Raw genomic sequence first — 23,051 nt, 5'->3', positions numbered from 1 at the left:
GTACTACGCCGTGCAAACCTCACCCTCACAACCTGACCCCACTGATGCTGATGCTGCCGCCGCTGCTGCATGAACTAAACTAATCAAATTAATCATTGCTCCACCTGTTTTCCCTGTTTTTGTACTAACAATGTTTACTATCCAGTGTCGACCAGAGGAGGATGGGTTCCCATTCTGAGTCTTGGTTCCTCTCAAGGTTTCTTCCTGTTTCTCTTAGGGAGTTCTTCCTTGCCACTGTCGCCACTGGCGACGCTCATGGGGGCTTGGGCCCGGATTTCTTTCTGTAATGCTGATTTTCTTGTAAAGCTGCTTTGTGACAACACCTGTTGTAAAAAGCGCTATATAAATAAACTTTACTTACTTACTTACTACTTACTTACCTTCTGTCGGTTGAGACCAGACAAGATAGCCTTTGTTACCCCAATGCATTGACGGGCCTTGGGGTCCAACACCCTCTTGCTGGTTGTTTTCAAGGTGCTTCAAGGGGCCCAAGCCCTGAAAAAGATCCCTAGCCCATTATCCCTCCTCCACCAAATTTTACTGTTGGCACTATGCATTCCAGTTGGTAGTGTTCTCCTGACATCCACCAAGCCCAAATTCGTCCATCAGACTACCAGATAGTGAAGCATGATTCATCACTCCAGAGAACACATTTCCACTGCTTTACAGTTAAGTGCCGGCGTGCTTTACACCCCTCCAGCTGACGCTTGGCATTGCGCATAGTGATCTTAGGTTTGTATGCACCTGTTCAGCCATGGAAACACATTTCATGAAGCTCCTGATGCTGATGTTGCTTCCAGAGGCAGTTTGGAGCTCTGTAGTGGGTGAAGCAACAGTGGATGGGCGATTTTTCAGCACGCATTTCAGCACCGAACACTCCTGCTCTGTGAATTTGCGTGGATTCCCCCGGTGTGTTTGAGCTATTGCTGCTCCTAGCTTTCATTCCACAGCACTTACAGTTGTAGACTGGGACAGATCTAGCAGGGCAGAAATCTCACAAACTGACTTGTGGCTGCAACACATGAACTCCATAATTAGGAAGGGGTGCCCAAATACTCTGGTTTATGACTCTTGATTATTTGCTTTACGCTCTGGAAGTAAAATTTTATTTTCTGTGTAACGTGAATTCCTTTTACGTGTTGGTGGGGAAAAACTGTAACCCAGCATAACTAACCATAGGTAGCTAGCTACTAGAAAATTATTCTTCAGGGTCTAGAATCCCTACTGGTTAATAAGGCAGTGTCCCAGGTTCGTACTCACCAAAAGAAATTACAGACACAGTAAATAACTTATTTGGCTCTGGTATTTCTTTCATGGCTGATGGAGAAGTCATAATTTGCACAATAGCACACAAAACAACAGCATGGATTTTGTAAAGATATTATTATTAAGAAATTAATAATAACATGTCAAACCTCAATTCTGAAACTGGTACTATCAATGTACCAAACGGAACTATTGCACACAAACTGTGGCAACACGAATATAAACAACAGATGAATGAATGGCCAACCAAAAAAAACAAACAAAACAAAACAAAAAAATGATGCAGCTTAAGCTTCTTTGTTTAAAGTGGACCAAGTTTGTTCAGTTCCAATTATGTCCTGAATCAGTTTTCAGTACAGGAGTGTTCCTTTGACGACATGAGCTAGCTGATGCAAAGAGGAGCCACGCTCTCTTTCCGACTCTCGCTCTCTTTCTTTCTGACTTTTTGTTTCTTTTTTTACTCTCTCTCTCCCTCTCTCTTTCTGACCTGTTGTCTAGGGGATTTCCTAAACTCAGCCGCCTCTGTCAAAATAGACTTGAGTAAAAAGGCGACTCTGAGTCATAGCCACTAAGCATAGAAAACACAGCCACATCGAGGAACAACAGTGGTGCTGCGCCACATTAAAGACATTGTGTGTTTAGCCTTGTCCATCATCCGTACAAAGTCAATGGAACCAGACTTTTTTCCAAGTAATTTTGGGCCGTTTCTTTTGGTCCATTCATCATGAAATTTACACACAATGTAAAGAAGCATTTTCAAATGATCTCAAAAAATGGGAATTGATAAAATGGAGATACAAGGTTTTGTTCCGACAACAGCGATATAATATATTTACATAAGTTTGTTTTGGGGCCATTTCTTTTGGTCCATTCATCAGGACATTTACACACAACGTAAAGGCCAACATGCATTTTTAAATTATGTCAATAACTGAAAAATGGAGATTCGAGGTTTTCTTCTGACAGCAGTGATTTACTTGTCCCATTGCACAAAGAGAGAAGTTACAAACAGGCTAAATGATTATTTTGCAAGAACAAAAATGATTATATTCTGAGAGGAGTGAACACTTTAAGGCAACTTAAGTTGTTGAAATCTACATGAAACTAAAGGCTACGTTTACACAGCAGGTCAAAGTGGCCCAAATCCGATCTTTTTCCTCATATGTGACACAGATGTGTGTCTGTGTGTCAGTGTGAACAGATAAACACACTGAATCTGACATTTTCAATTCCGATTTGAGACGCTTTCATATGTGGTACTGAAGTGGCCGAATAACGAGCCCTTTTACGGTGAACTCGAACACATTCTGGGTGCTGAGTCCAGCTGTCAACCACTGGAACTTTATACTTGCTCCTGCACTGCCAGCCTGACCTGCACCCTCAGACTGACCTGCACCGCCAGCCTGACCTGCACTCTAAGCCTGACCTGCACCGCCAGCCTGACCTGCACTCTCAGACTGACCTGCACCGCCAGCCTGACCTGCACTCTCAGCCTGACCTGCACCGCCAGCCTGACCTGCACCGCCAGCCTGACCTGCACTCTCAGACTGACCTGCACTCTCAGCCTGACCTGCACCGCCAGCCTGACCTGCACCGCCAGCCTGACCTGCACTCTCAGCCTGACCTGCACCGCCAGGTGAAACACGAACTGTTGGGCAACAGGAGTCACACTGAATGTATATTAACGTTGTCATACTGATTATGAGGTACTTAAATATGGAAACTTTCAAAGTAAAACCACGACGATAAAACATAAAGTCGGGTTCATTCGCAGAAAAAACAAACAGGCTACTGAAAGTCATGAAAGCTGTGCTGAAGACAATCAGAACCGTCAGGAATAAAACCTGATGGTTTTGCTTCCTAACAGGAATTGGCTTGATGGTTGCCTTTAGAGACCTTTAGGAAACGATCAACTGCATATGGAATCAGTCCCAGAACAGCTGATTAAACGATCTGAATCCTTTACACTGTGATATTCATCCATCAGGAAAACACAAAAGACCATTAGTGGCTACTGGACACCACCAGAAACCAACAGACACTCTTAATGGGAACTATGACTTTTTTCAACAGGGAGGTATTAAATATCTCTCTAGCCTTGTTCTGGACGGAAAATGGACTAAGTGATGAAACCGCTGAGCAGAAGCGGCCAAACGTTACCGTGTAATCTGGGTGTTGTGAGAAGGAGAAATTCTGCAGACCAGAGACCTAAAATGATCATAAGCACAAAACACGGCGAACAGTTCCCATTAGGAACCAAGTGGATTAACTTTTTGAGAACAAGCTAAGTTGGAAACAGTGTTTGTATAAACTCAGAAAAAGACACGTGTGATGGTCAGTCAGTGTTTGCAGTTTTTGCACTTTCCTTCAAACCATTGGCTGATGCATAACATGAGTGACAGGTAATTCACATTTGTGATTGGCCAGTGCAAGTTTTGATTGACAGTCCATCTCTGTTATATGATTGGCCGATGCAAGAAATGATTGACAGTGTCTCCGCCCATTCGTTACGCCCACTGGTTCTCCGGTCTGCAGATACTTGGGGGTCTATTCAGACTGATGTCGCATACAGATCACAATTAAAAGATAATGTGAACAGCCAAATCGGATTTGGTGAGAAAATCAGATTTGGGCCATTTTTACCTGCTGTGTAAAACGTAGCCTAAGTTGCACTTGAGTTGCATCATGCAAAGCGTCCTGCCACTCACTTGAAACTCTGTGTTACGTTCCAACCACAGGCTCAGGTCTAGGATGAGGTAACAGCAACAAGAGGATGGAGAGGCACATTAAAGGGGTACAGAGACCAGTTCAATGCAAATAAACTTTGAAAAAAAGTTTTATTATACAGACAAACAAACCAAACATACACACGAGTTAAGCTATGAATAACTTTACTCTAGTAAAGTTGTTAAGTTGTACTGGCTGACTGGGCAGTCTACACAGGAGGGAACTACAGACAGTACCAAAGAAAAGAAATCAACAGAATCAACTATTCTAAGAGCTAAACAGCTCCAGCTACCACCCTATGCTAAGCTAACAAAACATGCAAGGAGTGGCACCCATAGATCTACATTCCGAGATACCGCGTTGTCTGTTGTTCTCTATGTGAGGCGATACGTCTGCGTGTCCGCCATGTTGGAGCGGTCAAGATCCGCTTGTGAATAAATTGACTTGTATTGAGAGATGAAGAGTCTCAGGATTAAATCAGCCACAACTTCCTTATTACTCAACTGATTTTCACCAAATTTGCTTTGTTGTAATCCTCAGACACAGATTAATCTAGGCTGCACTGACTGCTCTCGGTAGCTTTTATTTCTTTAATAACTGATGGTGCTAATTATCCGTCCAGACCAGCAATAAAGTATTCATTCTGCATCTGACGTTAAAAAACTGAGTTTAGTGCGAGTAGAAACACAATCAGCAAATCCATCAATGTGTGAATCACTTCTAATCTTAGTACACAAAAATAAAATTACCCCCACAAAGAAGGACGAAGCTAAAGTTGGCTTCCTATTCGCCAGCTTCTTGTTCGAGTTTTTCTATTCCACCTTAAATAGTGCAGCAGTCACTTTCTGGTGTCTTAAACTGCACCATTTAAGGTGGAACGGGAACATTCGAACAAGAAGCTGGCAAATAAGAAGCTGTCTTCAGGTTCGTGTAAGAAGGTGCTAACGTTAATCTATTATGAATATCTACGCGGGTTAAGGAATGCTATAACTTAGCTTGTAAATAAATAACTATTACATAGAGTTAAGACCCCCTGAATAAACTATTAAATGAAATAAGCTTAATATAAAACCAGAGGAAAACATCAACAGGTTCTTTGTGCCTCACGAACCACACGGCCATATCTACATAAACACCACACAAACATGAGTGTGGATCACTGTGTTCCCTCCGTTATATAATCCCATACCGCTTTCTGAGAGCAACATTCTTGAACTGGTGTAATTTTGGACAGTATCTTTCTTAAACTGACGCTCTGTAATGGTACTGAATGCAGTCCAGCAGCGATGTTGACCACCCTAAAATGGTGGCACTGTTGACATGCCTGGCTGGACCCAACACAGCGTCTAGGTATGTAGATCTATGGTGGTACCTGCCTCTAATGAAGTGTGTGTAGGCAATATGCTAACAAGGCTAAAGCTAGTAAGGGCTAAAGCTAGCAAGGCTACAAGAGCTAAGAACACAGAAGGCCAGAACCAAACCAATGAGCCAAGAGCTGAGACATCAGTCACATGATGCCCAGTGTTCAACTCTGCAAGCTGATTGGCCAAATGATGTCCATGAAGTGATTGTGATGGACACACCAAGCAACCTACGAAAAGAGACGGCCAAAAGAGCAGGAGAAGAGCAGCCGAGAGGGGAGAGAAGACAAACACACACAGGTACAGGCACTGACACGTAACACTGCTGCAACCTTGCAAGTGTCCCAACTTTGTGAACAATGTTGCATGAAACAGCCAATCAAAATGCAGATAGTGCATCACATGATCACATCCAACAACACACTTTTAAAAGATTGCTTTACTGGTTCAGTGAACAAGAAATGAAAACTGAAGATGGTTTATTGGATGGTTGAACAGAAGATCCCCCCACTGGCTGTGTAAGGTTGGTAGTTTTAGTTTTGTCTGAGCTTCTCGAAGCTGATGTTTCTGTAAAAAGCGTTAACTAGCCAGACACGCTAACAGCTGTTTAAATAGCTGCTTGTGCCACCGTTTGTTCTTTGTTAGCCTGCTGTTATCATGATCCATGTGGCGAGATTTATTTGTCCTCTCTTGATGCCTCCTAATTGAGGAGAGCTCAGATTTCTTTTGGGATCCAAAGTAGGAAATTTATTACAGAAGAGGAGACTGAGATGAACTAAGCAAAACAGCTTAGACCAGCATGGTCACCAGCTAAACCAGCATGTGCTGTGTTTTGGATGTTGGTATGTTCGTCAACTAACAGGACCATGCTGAGTGACCAGCTAAACCAGCACCAGAGGAGCATAAACCACCGTAAACTAGAAGAGTATGGAATGCATCATAGTGTGTTTTTTGTATGTAAATACAATACGAAGGGATGCAAATAACACACCACAAATGACATTACAGTGCTGTTTTGCCAAACTCGGGTTGGCAACCCAAATGTTAAGGAGAGACCTCCTTAACATTTTTTGTCCTTTCAACAAAAATCAAACCATTTTGGGAGCCACAACATTTTATGTCTGTTTTACCATCTTAGATGTAAATATGTCTCAGAATGTGCTGATGAACTAGTATAGGCTAAAAATATAGATGAAAACGCAGACTTACTTTGCTCTGCTTTAAGCTTCAGCTCAGCTATAGCTGCTTTTCTCACATCTCCGGCAGGAAACTTTTCCACAAAAGCAGAACAGTTTCTTGTAAAGTGTCTCTCAACGTTTGACTTTTTAGGAGGCTGAAGTCATTTAAGGTAAATGGGACAGTTTGAATGAGAAACTGCCTAAATATTTGTGACCTTTTAGTGTTTGACAGTTTCTCACTGCAGATTAAACGGATCAGGAAACCAGCTGGAGTGATTATAAATGCAAAAAAGTCAATTCATCTCCAAAATATTGATGCTCGTCTTAAATCTGGGGGGGTGGGGGTATAAGGGGGACAGATAGTTAGTTCAGTACCAACATTCCCAGATTACCGTAGGACAGATCTGCGCCTTATTCTAACAGGAAAACAAATTAACCGAAGGCTCGACTAAACAGGTAAGTTTTTAGCCTAGACTTAAAGATGGATATTGACCAAATCTTTTTTCAAATACATTTATTTTAAAATGTATGGGGAAATATTACACATACAACAATAAATGTATGTAAATTAGTTTATCACATACATTTGAAAATGAATGAAAGTAGCCAGAATACTGTCTAATGCACTTTGGAACCAATTTGTTCCTGAATTTGTATCCCAGTATCTTAATTTTAAATATTAGCAAATGAAACCTTAATATGGCAAAAGCAAGTGTTGTAGGTATTGATACTCTGTGAAAATGCAGTTATGATTTGATATCTTCTTTATATGAAACACATTTTGTATGAGTGTCTAACCTCATACATACAATGATTAAGTACAATTTAAAGCACAGAAGTCAGTTCCATTCATTCAGCTCATGTATATTTATAACCTTTTTTAAAACTACATACAATTGAAAAATATGATAACAAATACAAAACGTATATTTGTACTATAAAATATATTTAACACATACATTTTGGTAAGTTAAAATATATTTGATAAATACATTTGGAATGTATTTTTTTTCCATATGGGTTCCCTCATGTCTTTGGCCATGTGCTTCTGTTTCCTTGCACCTCCCTTTGCCTTTCCCTTCACCTGTCTCTTGTCTACAGCCCCGCCCTCTCATCAGCCCCAGGTGTTTCTCTTTGTTCTCTGTGTATTTATACCACTTGTTTATGACCTGTCCCTTGCTTGGCATTGTTTGCTATGTTCTCAGATTCTCAGACAGTTTGCATGTTTATTTCTATGTATTTTGTTCTCTGATTGGTTCTGTTAGTGGTTCTTTTAGTTTCTTTAGCACTTTTTTATTTTTACTTTGTTTCTGCTCTTTTCTTTGCTGCTGCTATACCATGGACAACAGTTAAACGCCCAGCTCACACTTACATCCTGCCCCTTCGTCTCCTTTCTATCCCACCATGTCACACAATCATAGAAATCTTACTAAGTCGTAGCCATACGTCTTGCTAAGTCATGGCCACGACTTAATTATCTCATTCCCACTCCTTACTAGGTCAAGGCCATACATTAGGATCTCAGTCTCATACCTTACTAAGTCATGGCCACAACCTAATTATCTCGTTCCCAAGACACTAAGCAATATAACACAGAACATTCTATGAGACAAAGATATACAGAGGACTATACACTAGTGTTATATTGCACGCCATTAGATGAAGTGCAGGTTTTAGCAGCATGGGTCATGTGAAAGATAAGAGTTCAATGTTTTATGTGTTTAATGTGGCAATGGTGCATGTTTTGGCCAGCCTGTAGCGCCTGCCAGAGAGCAACAGATCAAAGAGGTGGTGACCAGGGTGTGTGGAGTCTTTGATAGTATTGGCAACCCTGCTAAGGTAGTGCCTGGTGGCGATAGCCTCAAGGGAGTTGTGATGAGGCAAACGCATTTCCCATCACCAGAGACTGTGTATGTGTGTGTATGTAATACCTACCTGAATACCTACCTGTAATACTCACCTGTTGTCTGTTTCCTAGCAGAGTCAGCAAAGAGGAGGAAGAGCAGAAGGTGCTCACTCGTGAGTGTGCCGGAGGGCCCACGGCTAGCTCATGGGAGGGGTGATGTCTCCAACCTAGGTCCCAGAAAACAAAGTGAGACAGGTTAATAAATGTGCGCACTGTAATGGAACATCTTTTACCGGTAAGATAATATATTAAGGCCTTATGACATTGATTGTGATTTTATTTACCTTTCTTTTAACCCACTCTTAGAGAACAGCAACACCCCTGCAGAGTGGAATGGTTTGGCTTGATGGTACTCACCTCAGACTGAGAGGTAGCTGAGGGAAATGGAGTAGAGCAAGCTAGAAGTGTAGTTCTATGGCTTTGTGGCCTAGGACTAAATAAATTTGTGTCTCCTCGCGGGGTTCGGGGGATGCGAAGCATCGTCACAGGAGGGCAGCGGGCGGTCAGTGATTTTCACTGCTGTTTTTACCACCCTGTGCAATGCCTTCCAGAGCAGCCTGCACACCATAGTGAGATACAGTAGGATAAAATACTCTCAATGTTAGCTCTGTAAAAGGCCACCAGCAGCTTCTTCTCCATGTTGTTCCACTTGAGAGCTCACAGAAAAGTCTCTGCCGTGCTCTCTTGACAGTTGCTATAGTGTTGGTCGACCAGGAGAGATTCTCAGAGATAAGGAATGGCAATTCTGCACCCTCTCTACACAAACCCCATTTATACAGAGCGGGGCCAGGTCTGCTCCACGTTTCCTCCTGAAGTCCTTTAGTCTTTGTGCTGTGCAGTTTCAGGTTATTCATTGAAAACCACACATAGTCTGTACCGCTCATCCTTGTATGCTGACTCATCTCCCTTTGAAGTGTGATTAGCAAACTTAATAATGGGTGAGCTGTTGAACAGTCATACATGTAGAGTGAGTAAAGCACTGGACTCAGTATTTAGCAGATCTAGACTCGTCCCTTTAAATAAAACTAACTATTTTTTCTCTTTTTCCTCGTCAGTTTGTATAAGACAGACCAAAGTGCCTTAACATGATCAACAGAAAACCAAGCGCAGTGCGCCATCTGGTGCTCATGAAGAGCAATAGCATTTATTCTAAAAATGAAAGTGTCTCTCACAACAACCCATGCTTATGTTTCAGATAAATAACTAACATCTAAAGGTTTTAAATGTTTAAATGTACAGCATGTAGAAAACAGTATTTTTCCGGCTAAGCCCACTGTAATTACACCTTCCCTTAAAAAGGCATCATTATAATACTTCAGAAATCATATTATTATTATTTTTGCTTTAATGTGTGCCTCTGTTTAACATATCCTCTATTATATTCCGTCATTATAGGTTATGAAAAATCTACATTTTATTTGTGTCCTTCAGCCCTGATACCTGAACTCATTCACCCCAATGAAACATCTGGAACATTCCACAAAGCACGTTTAACAGGTTTTTGCATCATTTAAATTTCCTGAAGATCATGAGAAGAAGAAAAGTCCTCTCAATGTTTTCTCTTTTTCAGTGATACTGTAATACTGACTGACTAACGATCACTGATGTGGAGTTTCTGTTTGACTCCAACTCAGTGTGTATCAAGAAGGTTTAAAACAGCCAGTCTTTAAACTGCCCATCAAAAGTTTGGAAGCAACTGGTCTTTTAAAATGTTTTAACACAAATGGTCATCTCTTCTTTCCAATAACCAGCAGAGATCGCAGAAGCCTAAACTTATACACAAGTTAGTTTTGTTACTCAGATGCTAAAATGCTAAATGCTTAATAAAGTGCTAAAGCTCCAAAGTGAGAGGTGATCAAGGTAAAGCAGAACAACAGAATGACATTAAATCCTGAAAAAAACAACAACTAAATATTAATGACAAATTAAGACGGAGGCCCACAGCCTCACATCCATTAATTATAAGGGACAAAATTAAAATAGTCCCTTTTCAATATTTTAATGTTGTTGGATTTGTGGTGATATGTTGTAATCTGACTAGTGCTCTAAAACGTGTGTCAGGTATACTATGCAGAACTACGACCCCTAATTCTGGGTGACCTTTATGTAACCCATACAGTGGATTTTGTTCAGTTATTTCAACTGTACAAGGAGAAATCCACCAATCTAATTGTCTAGCTAAGGCTCCCGTCCACAAAGGATTATCTTTTTCGCAGACGTATACCTCATATCTTCTATTTCTACTGTCATTTTTCCATTATTGACTTTAGTGTATAAAATCCATGTGTATTTTCTTTATCTCTCTGTAGGGAAAACCATTCATTCATTCCAGTCCAGATCTGCCTTTTTCATTTTTGCTACTGTCTCTGTCTTACAACTGGGAAATCGAAATTCGAGATTCTGTGCTCTGCGTGCCAGTATAGCCGGCTTTCTTCTGAGAAATGCTCTAGAATCCTGGGGGTTTAATGGATTTACTCTGTCTACCAGTATAGATGTGACCTACTCTCTTTCCCACTCTACTATACATTTAACAATTTTTATTCAAGTGTTCAACTCTCTGCACCTTCTACCACGTTCATCAATCTCAAGAGGTCATACTGGTTCAGGTTCAGGTAGTCTAAACCCTGAATCTGTTAGATCTAGTGTAGCCTCAGAGGGCACCTGTGCAGCCAACTATGCAGTCAGGACAGGGTTTAACAATGCTACTGTCCAAATCTTTTTCATTCTCTCTTGTAGCCTATGAGAAGAAATAACCCATAAGACGAAATAACATCGCCCAAGTTATCCCACTCAGTTAATGACCACAATTTCTTATTAATTATCCCTTGATAGCCACTGTTCTTTTCCCTCCATAGCTCTATAAGTTTGCTCAAGACAAAAGAATTCCCTGGGTCTCTCTTATTAGTCTCTAGTCAATTTATACGAAATTTCATCATAAGCCTTACTTTCTGTTGGTTCTAATCCAGACGGGTTTCGGCAGCAGATTACGTTGCGAAAAAATATCTCAGCGGCTTTGCTCCAGACACAGAACTCAAATAAAACTCAAAACGCCAGGACTGGCAGGAAAAAGCACAAATTCTTTTATTGAAGATTAAGGCTTTCCAGCATCAAGCGTTAATCTCAAGTTGGCCCAGACACAACTGACAAACCCACAAAAATCCATGCGTTTTATACTCTTTGAAAAAAAAAGTTTGAAATATTTGGGAGGGGCAAGGATGAGCCAAGTGTTGACCCCTCCTTGCCCTTCCCAAATATTTCAAACTTTTTGGATTTGCACACCATTATCTCCAAAAGTCACCATCATCATGACAACCCTTATTTCCAAACCAAGAAGTAATATCTTTTTTAAAATGATCGCAGGCCAAGGCCGCTCTCAGGCCTAAGCCGTCAGGCTTTATTTGCTTCATCTATTATTCTGAAATTATATGTTTTTTTAATTTATTTCTGCCACAGAAATAAATGTTTTGTGACATAAACAGATTCCAGCTGTACGTGTGTCCCATCAAGTCACAGCCTTTGATAAGGCCACATCGTCCCAACACCTCATGGCCACCCATAGACAAACATACAGCAACAAATGCTCATCCACAGCTAAAGCCATATAGCACTTATATATGAACAGTTATGATTCAATTCATCTATTACTTAAACAAACTTTGCACAATCTTTTATATTTGTATGATCAAAAAATCTCCCATAGTTAGGCTGCTGTCCAAAACGGTGCTGCAGCTTGCTTAGTCCCTTAGCTCCACGCAGCAGTGGGAATCCATGTAGAGAACCTTAGCCTGGCTACATCCCTTCATGAGGTCAGCTGCCATTAGTTCTAGACCTGGTCCCTCCTCAGCAGTAAGAACACTGATGAGGATTTGACCAATCTTGCTGCCCACAGAGGTCAGCTAGAGCACCATCTCGGCACTGTTGATGACCCGCTGCAGGGCGTGTCTCTCTGCAGTGGTGCAGCTGGTGTGCCAAATTGAAATGCAGTAAGTGAGAATGCTTTCAATACTGCAGCGGTAGAAGGTGACAAGCAGATCACTGTTGAGATTTACTTTCCTGAGTGATCTCAGAATGTAGAGTCGCTGTTGTGCCTTCTTCACCTCTGCTGTGGTGTTGACAGGCCAGGATAAGTCCTCAGATGTGTGCACACCCAGGAACGTGAAACTGGGATCTCTTTCTGCCACCATTGATGAAGAGTGGAGCATGTCCATCCCTGCCTTTCCTGAAGTCGAGGATGAGCTCCTTGGCTTTGCTGGTGTTAAGAACTAGGCTGTTGTCTGAACACCATATGGCCGGGCGCTGTACCTCCTTTCTGTAGGCAGACTCATCAATGCCTGGATTAGGCACATCACTGTGGTGTTGTCTTCATACTTGATGATGGTATTTGTATTGTGGACAGGAATGCAGTCATATGTGAAGAGAGAGTACAGAAGTGGGCTTAGTACACAGCCCTGAGGAACACCAGTGCTCATTGTCAGTGGGGAGGACTGGTATGTCCCCAGCCTGACTGACTGAGGGCGAATGGTCAGAAAGTCCAGTATCCAAGTACAGAGGTGCTGACTGAGGCCCAGGTTCTGAAGCTTGGGGGCCAGTTTTTGGGGGATTATTGTGTTGAATGCTGCACTATAATCAATAAACAGCATTCAAACATGTGTTGAGGTGCTCAATGCGGTGTGAAAGGCTGTGGAGGATCAAGAGCAGCTGGAATGATAATTTAATGTATGTCTGGACTGTTCCCTCAAAGCACTTCATTGCAATAGGAGTGAGTGCAACTGGACGGAACTCATTGAGGCGTTTGGCGACTGTTTACTTTGGTACAGGAACAATGGGTGGAGTCTTAAGGCGTTTAGGAATGACAGCCAGTGATGGAGACATGTTGAAGATACTGGTGAATGGCTGCAAGCTGAGCTGCGCAGGCTTTGAGCTCTTTTGGCTTGCTTGATGCCCTTTTTTCAGGCACATTAATAGAGTGAAATTATTGTTGCACTTTACTCTTTTGACCTTTTTTCTTTTTGAAATTAAATTGAGATTAATTAGTGTATTTACTGATTCATTACAGCAAATTAAATAAATACATAAAAAAACAATGAGCAAGTGGTCTTGGGTGGAGAAAACTTCTTCAGAGGACACACGCAGCTTTCCGGTCACCGTGGGTCCACTCTGTGCCCAGGTGAAGGGAGAAATGCTCTTGCATTTACGTTTACATATGTATGAGACTGGCCCAGGTAGAGAAGTGTAGAAGGATGACCTTGGTAGAGAGATGCAGGAGACTGGCCCTGAAGAAGAGGTGCAGGAGGCTGTAACTGGTGGAGAGGTACAGAAGGCTAGCTCTGGCGGAGTGTTGCGGGAGGCTGGTCTTGGTGGAAAGGTACAGGAATCTGTAACTGGTGGAGAGGTGTTGCGGGAGGCTGGTCTTGGTGGAGAGGTACAGGAAGCTGTAACTGGTGGAGAAGTGCAGGAGGCTAGCTCTGGCGGAGTGTTGCGGGAGGCTGGTCTTGGTGGAAAGGTACAGGAATCTGTAACTGGTGGAGAGGTGTTGCGGGAGGCTGGTCTTGGTGGAGAGGTACAGGAAGCTGTAACTGGTGGAGAGGTGTTGCGGGAGGCTGGTCTTGGTGGAGAGGTACAGGAAGCTGTAACTGGTGGAGAAGTGCAGGAGGCTAGCTCTGGCGGAGTGTTGCGGGAGGCTCGCCTTGGTGGAGAGGTAGAGGAGGCTGTAACTGGTGGAGAGGTGCAGGAGGCTAGCTCTGGCGGAGTGTTGCGGGAGGCTGGTCTTGGTGGAAAGGTACAGGAATCTGTAACTGGTGGAGAGGTGTTGCGGGAGGCTGGTCTTGGTGGAGAGGTACAGGAAGCTGTAACTGGTGGAGAGGTGTTGCGGGAGGCTGGTCTTGGTGGAGAGGTACAGGAAGCTGTAACTGGTGGAGAAGTGCAGGAGGCTAGCTCTGGCGGAGTGTTACGGGAGGCTGGCCTTGGTGGAGAGGTGTAGAAAGGTGGGACTGGTGGAGAGGTGTAGAGGCCTGTCACCGGTGGAGAGGTGTAGAGGGCTGGCACCGGAGGAGAGGTGTAGAAGGCTGGCCCTGACAGAGAGAAAAAAAATGGGCTTGAATTAATAGATAATTCATTTGTTTTACAATATTTAGCTGCTTATTTTAAATTGTAACAAAAATGAGATACCACTGACTTTTTAACACTGACAGAGACTGCTAAATTCATCTGCTCATATCATCGCAATAATACAGTTTAGCTGGTAATTCGACCACAAAATAAATCCATGCTAATCATTATGAAAACACATTAAATGCATCCAAACCCAGAATTTATTGCAAAGAATGGCCAAGAGACATCAATTACTCTGTTTGGCTTAGCTTGTTCTGATAAAATGGGCTATAAATCCCTCAGTTTTTCTCTGGTTAAATTCAAATTTGGAAGTACTGTACAAAACAATTGCTTGAGGAAGCCTGCAAAGTGCTGATTAAATTGCTCTTCATGGGCCCCTACAATAGTTATTCTAATGCGAATTTACTTAAACAGCATTATTTCTTTCTACAATTGAAAAAAAGAAAAATAATGCTTTCAAACTACATATCTCATTAACATCTAAAACTGCAATCATAGGTATGTTTCAAAATTGCACAGGAAATATGGAAATTTTACTTAAACACATCTTGGCCACAGAATCAGGAAAGACAATTTATTTTCTGGCCACCAGAGGATTAGCATTAAATGCAAACTATGACTTTAAACGTACATACAGTCATAGGCTTTACAAGCTTTATCTTGTGGCACAGAAAGACTGATAGTACTTGGACCCCTATGATTGCCGCTTGCAGCAATATTTCTTTTTGTTCTGATTCTGCCTCAAAATGATATGGGCATACCAAACCCTAAGTTGTAGAGACATGAAACTTGGTCATTACATAGAACTCTGTGCCATTACAGATGCATTATCTAAGCCCTTATGGCCTCAAGGGAATGCTATAGTACACCCTAATGTATTTGGCCTTGTAACTCCTAAACTGTCATTTTTAGAGACAAAATTCTTATTATTCTTGATTTCTCAAAATGAGCTATTTTTCAATTTGGACAATTTAGTTCCACTGATTTAGATTTTTTGGCTAATTTGCATAATATGGGAAACCTACTTTTTAAAAGTACTCCTAGGTTTTTTCACTCAATCCTAATGTAACTGCTATCAAAATTCACAAGACCCTGTACCTCAATAATTATCAAAAACATATTGACTTTCGTAAGCAGTGTGGCTACCATATGCTAATTAACCATTCTGGATTATTCGGTGGCAGTGTTGCTGTTTTACTGTTATAACTTTCTATATACACTATATGGACAAAAGTATAGGGACATCTATACATTACACCTACAGGACCCTTAATGACATCTTAATCTAAATCCATAGGGAGTTGGTCCCTCCTTTGCAGCTATAACAGCTTCCACTCACTTTCTACAAGACTTTGGAGAGTGTCTGTGAGAATCTTTGCCCTCATCCAGAAGAGCATTTGTGAGATCAGACACTGATATTGGATGAGAGGACCTGATTAACAACCTCCATTCTGATTCATCCCAAAGGTGTTTGATGGGGTTGAGGTCAAGGTTCTGTGAGGACCAGTCGAGTTCTTCCACACCAAACTCACCCAGCCGGGCCTTTATGGAGCTGCTTTGTGCACTGGGGCTCAGTCATGCTGGAACAGGAAAGGTTCTTCCCCAAACTGTTCCCACAGAGTTGGAAGGGTACAATTATCTAAAATGTCTTGGTGCTGAAGCATTAAGATTTCCCTTCACTGGATCTAAGGGTTCTAGATCAAGCCCTGAAACACAGTTCTTTTGCTGATGTTGCTTCCAGAGGCAATTTAGTGAGCGCTTCAACGGAGGATAGGCAATGTGCGCTACAGCACTCGGCGACCCCAATCTGTGAGTTAGTGTGGTCTACCGCTTCGTGGCTAAGCTGTTGTTGTTCTTATCTAACCACTCTGAATGACGTGATTTACATAATAGGGTCATTGACATGATGTGCATTCTTTGTGTCCAAGTCCATTATTTTGGCAAAAAATAATTAAATATATGTCCATATATCAAATTATTCAACAATACCTTTTTTATGTGAAACAATTTTTAGTGCATCCATATAAAATTTATTTTAGGTTCTTTTTGCCTTAAAAACCATGCTACTATATATGTGGATTAACTGTCAAAAAAGGTAGTTAGTTATATAAACTTCAGTATAAAATAATTTGGCGTGATTTTTTGTTTGAAACCTTTAAAATGAAAGCCATGTTGTAAAAAAAGGCAACTTTAAAAGTACTTAACTCACTAAAGAACTTTGGTCTACAAGTTCTTACTTCGCCAAATGTCAGGTGACACGACCAAAAACAAAGTACTTTTATTTTCACATGCTTTTACAAAAGAGGGGCCAGGCAATTGCATTATTAAGAACACCCCAAGTGACCTTCATGGTGCAATGCCAAGGTCAGTGGCCCTTTCAAAAATTTTTGAATAAAGTCTTGGTTAGAACGGTTCGATTTACCATGTCAGGTGGTACGAGCTCAGGAAATCCATAGAAATTTTTATTTGAAAAAAAATTTAAGTATAACTTCAAGTTCAAGGACAAAAGTCAGGTGGCTCAACCAGTAATGTGCAATCAGACCAGCACAGTTTTAATAACTGAAATAGGCATCAAATGCTTTGATAACAATATTTAGGATATAAAATGCACATAGATATAAATGCAAATAAATGTGCAGGAAAAAAAACTGCACATCTTGCCCTTTTTGTTAAGTTTTTTTTTAATTCTCATTTTAAAAACCTCATTTGTCATTGACCCAGAAGCCAATTAACCGTGCAGAAATTCATGTAACATATAATATAATATCAACAGAATGTAAAGAAATAACAGTCTATGTATCGTGTTGAAGAGAAATCTACTGAGGTTAGCATGCTAACCAGTTAGACTCAGCCCACCCTGTCTTATAATACAACTTTAAATCTCAAGAGACAATAATGAGTCACTGCAACCTCTTATCAATCAGTTGAAGGTGCCACCCCAGGTTAAAACCTTTAACAACACGTAGCCAATGAAAGGAACAGTTAACACAATGATGGCTGGAGCTCTTGGTAACCATTTTCACCACCAGACAAGAAGTAAACAGAAACGAAACAAGAGTTCACAGTGGTATTGCTTTCCACCACTGAAGACCGCTGCTGAGTAAAGGATGGAGGGATGGAGGTGGATGTTGAACTTTAAATGTTTCTTCTTGACTGGTAAGGAGGGAATAGTGGTAAGGAAGGAGGAGGAGGGTCTTTGCATTTCCTTGTTTCTTATGACAGGGGTGGACACCACAACTTTCTGGTGATATTTTAACCCCTATTTGTCTGGAGTGAATTTAACAGGTTGAATGTTCTTACATATTTTTGGTCAGCATCTGGCCCAAATTAGGCACAGTTGTGTGGTTCACCTTCGGCTGACTTGTGGCCCTGATCTGGTACAGATGTGGCCCACATCTAGCAACTGTGAGTGGTCTGCCCAAGTGCCGTCAATCCATGTGGCAAGTGAAAATGGGGGGTGGGATGTAGGCCAGATCTGGGCCAGAATAATTTTGCCATCTGAAATGAGTCCGGTGCGGATTTGTTTCAGATATGGCCCACATCTTGTGGTCAGCTTCTGGCCCAGGTTAGGTGTCAGCCATTGTTGTGTTTACTGTTGCTTTCATTGGCTACCTGTTAAATGTTCTAACTGGGGGTGGTACCTTTAACATGATTGCCAAGAGGCCAGTAAAACCAGTATTGAAATGGGTGGGAGTACCACTGCTCTGCGTGTACTCTCATGGAGCGAGACGTGACCTCATAACAATGAGAAAACCCATCTGGGACTTCTTAAAGTTTTGGTTCTAAATTGCGCCCCTCTAACCCTGTCCCCAATTCCACTAGTGCTCGGGAATCGATCCTCAAAGAATCGATTTCTCGACTCCAACACATCTGGGAGGCTAATGACTCTGAGAGTCAGAAAGTTTGGAGTTGACTTTGTGTTTTTTCATCGTAACTGGCTTGAGAGGCATTTGATGGAGATGTGCGTGCAGCAGGAGAGAGATTGAGTTTGAGTAGTGGGAGTTTGTTTAATTGACAGCTTTAAACAAGGTCAGCACTGCTCACCGCTGCTGTAAGCAAACTGCTCCCAGAAACGTTTTCAGCATGCCAGCTTCTACACTGCACCACTCTGCACCCTGACTCTGCATTTTTCACAGAATGTTGAAATTGGCCTCTTATTTGCCTGTTGTTTATCTGAAATTTAAATATAACACCACAGTGACAGCCTACGCACCACTAAGGTAAATGCTGCATCATTTAAGGTGGAATGGAAAAGCTGAATGAGCTGGCGAACACAAAGCCAACTTTTTACTCTGCAAAAGAGGAACAGGATAATATCCAACCTCGGTGGAATTAAAACTCTTTTCAAAGAACTGAAAAAGAGCTGCGGTAGTGCAGGGGTTCCCAATCTCAGTCCTGGAGACCCCATGCTCTGAACATACTTTACACAGTTAACCAAGCACAGGGGAGTTTGTTATTTGGTGATTTGTGTTCTAGATACACAAAAATGTGCTTGTGTGGGGTCACCAGAACTTGGATTGGGAACCCAGCTGTAGTGTTCTCCCTGCGCTAACACATCCTGTTCCTCTCAGAAAGGTGTTGTTAATTAGTGCATTACATACCTGCCAACTTAATCCTAAAAGAAATTTGGAGATGATGGAAAATATGTAGAATTTTAAAAAAGCGAGCCAACCTACCCCTCCAAATTTCCCCAACCCTGAGCTCTGAACTCTTCACTTTAGTTATTTAGGCCCTATATAAATATATTTTTCATTTTGTTCTATTCATTACTGTCAATGAGTGTGTGTACATGCACTCAATAATCCAATCATAACTGGATTTCTGCAGTCATCCAATTATTCAAACGGTCATGTAAACACCAAATTCCGATCTAGAAATCCAATTGAGAAATCTGATAAAGAAGCTGGATTTTAGCCCAGTAATCAGATTTCTCAGTGCATGTGAACTCTGATTTCTTTCAGATTTCTCAGTCTGAGCATGTGCGAAACAGACTGTGGAACCAAAAATAAGCAAGCAGTGCTGCCACGAGACGCAGCAAAACACTGCTGGAGCAGCACTGAAACCAAACACAAAATAAAGGATTTGAATATTCTTCATCTCCTAGATGATGTAAGTTCATATTTTCAGGTAAAGTGGTGTGATGTTTAAAAAAAAAAAATTCTCAATAACTAAACAACAAAAAAAAAATCTCAAATGATCTGAAGTCTGTGCATGTATAGTAATTTGTTGTGTGATCGTGCCAATTGCATTAAAGCATTTTGCAATGTCAAACACCCACCACAGTGAATTTTACAGCGTGCCAACACTTTCCAAACGACTGCTCCCCTAGATTTGACTACACAATGTATCAAATTTAACGCAAATTTAAGGGCATTTTTGCATTGAAAATGTACAAAGTTTACATGCTGACTGATTGTGCTCAGCATCTGCACACCAAATCTGCTTCAGGGCAGGTTTAGTTAGAGACTTCAGATCATAAACAGTTCTTGGACTAATCAGGGCAAGATTCTGACCAATGGTGGACCCCTCTAGTGACATGCATGGAGTCAATTAAGTGAAAAAATATTTTTTTTTTTTTAGCAGGGGAAGCAAATCAATAAGCATTGAATTAGCACTAACATGGTGGTACTGCGGTACTTTTTTTTACCATTATAAGCACTTCAACCATAGAATACAGAGAGTTCTTCTTCCTTCTTTGAGAAATAAGCCACTCGACGTCTCCTCATGTTTTACGTGATTGGCTGTTTGTCATAAACGTCACGCTTTTTTGTGCACCAGGATTAATCACAGCCTGAGCTACAACACTAAAACATTCGTCTAGCACAGTGCTCTCCAACCCTGGTCCTGGAGATCTGCCTTCCTGCAGAGTTGAGCTCTAACCTGTATCCAATAAACTGCCCCGCCCATTACTGACTCATATACATCTCATCCAGCCAATCAGGGACTTGGAAGCAGTTGATTAGCTAATGCAGGTGTGGCAAACTGGTTAAACCAGGCTCCGCAGGAAGGTAGCGCTCCAGGACCAGGTTTGGACGGCACTGAGTTTATGACTGTATAACTAATTATTCTGTTTAGATCTTCAGCAGAACCATCTGGGTCTGCTCAAGGACTAAAGCTGAAACCTGTCATCCAGACCACAGTTGCCTGCTCTTTTAACAAAGAGTCAAAACAATGAATCTCGCTCTAACTCGCTTACCTAACCGGCTGTGTCACTGCTGCCACGAAAGGGGTCAAAGTTCCATTCTGCACTTTGTTGACATTGATAGGCTGTTTTCCATCAGCCTTGTTACACAGTTTTAAATCAAATGTTTAATACCTTTTTAAAACGTCAATACAATAAAAATAACATCCACCAATGCACAAAACTAAAGTTATAAAATGTATTGATGTCTATTTTATTCAAAGATGCTGGCTGAAAATCAAACATGGAAAAATTCATGCAAAATTTTAAACCAAGTGGTTTTCATTTTATATATTTTAGTTATTTTATTTGCAGACTTTGGCTGGTTAGTTCATGATCCGTCAATGAACTCAAGCTTACTGACACCACTGTCGGAAAAACAGCCCCAGACCTTGGCATTCCCATCTCCATGCTTAACTGTAGCCAGTCTGGTTGGACATCTTCTCCAGGCTTTCGCCACATAAAGCATCAACCATCAGTTTGATGTTGCACCAAAAGTGGTTTCTTTGAAACAAATATCATTTTGCTAAACATTTAATGAAATAACCTAAAGAAATTAATTGAAGTTTACCAATAATTGAATAGTTAAAGTGTCCGAATACCTTTTGGAGCCACTGTATATGAATGACATGTCTTTTCAGCGTGTCAGACTTACTCAGTTGGATATTTCTGGTTGGTTGATTTTTCTGAATAAGTTCAAATTAGTTTCAAAACTTCTGCATAGTTCACTGGTTGAGAGCAGTTTTATTTACTATCCAAAATGACCAGTGAACCTGCATGTGTCTTCTGAGTTTTTATATTGTCGCCGTCCAAACAAAAACAAGTATGTCCAAAATAGTAACTTTACAGGAGAAGGCAAAAACACTCTTATCTTTCAATGTAAGTCAATGCAAAGAGATCTTTGTCCAAGTGATTTTAGAACATTTCTACTGATCCTTTCGTCATGAAATTTTCACACAACATAAAGGACGGCTGGTGTGTTGGAACGATGTAGAAAAATAAAAATCAACAAAAATAAGGCTACATGGTTTTCTTTGCAGCAACGATATGTAATATTGATTATGGTAAAACAGCAGTAAAACTTGCAAAAAAGTTTTCTTTGCCTCTAAACACCCTGCATGCACCCTTCCACTTTTAAAAACATATTTTAGGTCAATTTTTTATAAAATAGTGCATTCAGCATATCAATGACCACTTTTTGAGGCATTAAACCCTTTAGACATCTGGTTCCTATCACCACCACTGAGCAATTACGACTTTGTAAGTTTCTCTAGAATTTCACACCAAACAACTCTGAATGGCTTTACTTACAAAGTAACCAGAAATTTGGAAAATGGGTGGAATTTCCCTTTAACCTTTTTAATGCGGGGTTCAGGCATCATCCATATCAGCAGGCAATACCTCTAATATATATAAAAAAAACACCTTTTCATAACCTCTAAATGTATTTCTTTACATTTTTTGAGATCTATTTTCAGGTTTTTAGGGATCCGTCCAGCTGAACTAAAGATTCAATTCACCTGGATCCGGGTATCAGGTTTGGTCCGCGTGATTCATTTTAATAGAAGAAGAAGAAGAAGAAGAAGAAGAAGAAAAATCCTAACAAAAGCAATAAGTCTCCAGCACCTCTGGTGCTTGGACCCCTAATAATACACGCAGGTCAGTTTAACAGAATAAAAGAGACCTTTTCTCACTCACCTGTGCTGAGGCTCTGCAGGCTGGGATCTGCAAGCTTATCAAAAAGCCTGATCTCTTTGATGTTCTCCTCCTTCTCCAGCAGAACGTTCAGGAGGTGCTGACCAAGGAACCCACATCCTCCTGTTATAACGTAGACCAGCTTTTCAGGGGCCATGGTGAAGCCTCGTCCTCTGCGTCTGTTGACTAATTAAGCCGCTGTGCGGATCAGGAAAAGAGCTTTAGTGGTGATCAGCGCTCCTCTGCTCCAAAACAGACCTCTGAGCGACTCCTTTCTGCTCTGCCCTGTAGAGAGGAATGAAGCGAGTGAGCGGAGCGGCTTCTGTAATATACTGTGGGAGGGGAAGGGAAGGAGGAGGGGAAGGGAAGGAGGAGGGGCGGAGGGCGCAGAGTCAGTCACGTTCAAGTTTGGCGTTATGAAGTCAACAGTTGAGCGGTAATTCAGGAAAAGGAGAAGCCCTGATTGACGGTTATGTCGCTCGGTCAGAAACCGCTATTCTTTATTTTTATACAGCAGTTAGTTCCGCCCACGCGAGCTGTGCGGCGAGTTTGTTACTCTGGGTCAGAAACAAGCTGCTTGTTAAGGAACTATAATCTGGCGGAAGGAACTGCCATTCCATTCTCTC

The 23,051-nt window shown here is 41.4% G+C and overlaps 1 protein-coding gene across 1 annotated transcript; it reads right to left on the bottom strand.

Annotated features, from left to right (window-relative positions):
• Nucleotides 1-11,495: 11,495 nt before the first annotated feature.
• Nucleotides 11,496-22,779, bottom strand: LOC118800528 (mucin-2-like). The gene is made up of 2 exons (XM_036560789.1): nt 22,429-22,779; nt 11,496-14,509 (listed from the first exon to the last, which is right to left on the bottom strand). Exons 1-2 carry the CDS (start codon nt 22,580-22,582, stop codon nt 13,242-13,244), a joined length of 1,422 nt encoding a protein of 473 aa, XP_036416682.1. The 5' UTR covers nt 22,583-22,779; the 3' UTR covers nt 11,496-13,241.
• Between the last annotated feature and the right edge of the window lie 272 nt (nt 22,780-23,051).

Source organism: Colossoma macropomum, unplaced genomic scaffold, assembly GCF_904425465.1.
Source record: "Colossoma macropomum unplaced genomic scaffold, Colossoma_macropomum, whole genome shotgun sequence".
NCBI classification, from domain to species: Eukaryota; Metazoa; Chordata; class Actinopteri; order Characiformes; family Serrasalmidae; genus Colossoma; species Colossoma macropomum.
Note: the sequence above shows the minus strand (reverse complement) of the source record. Positions and strands in the feature narration are given on the sequence as shown.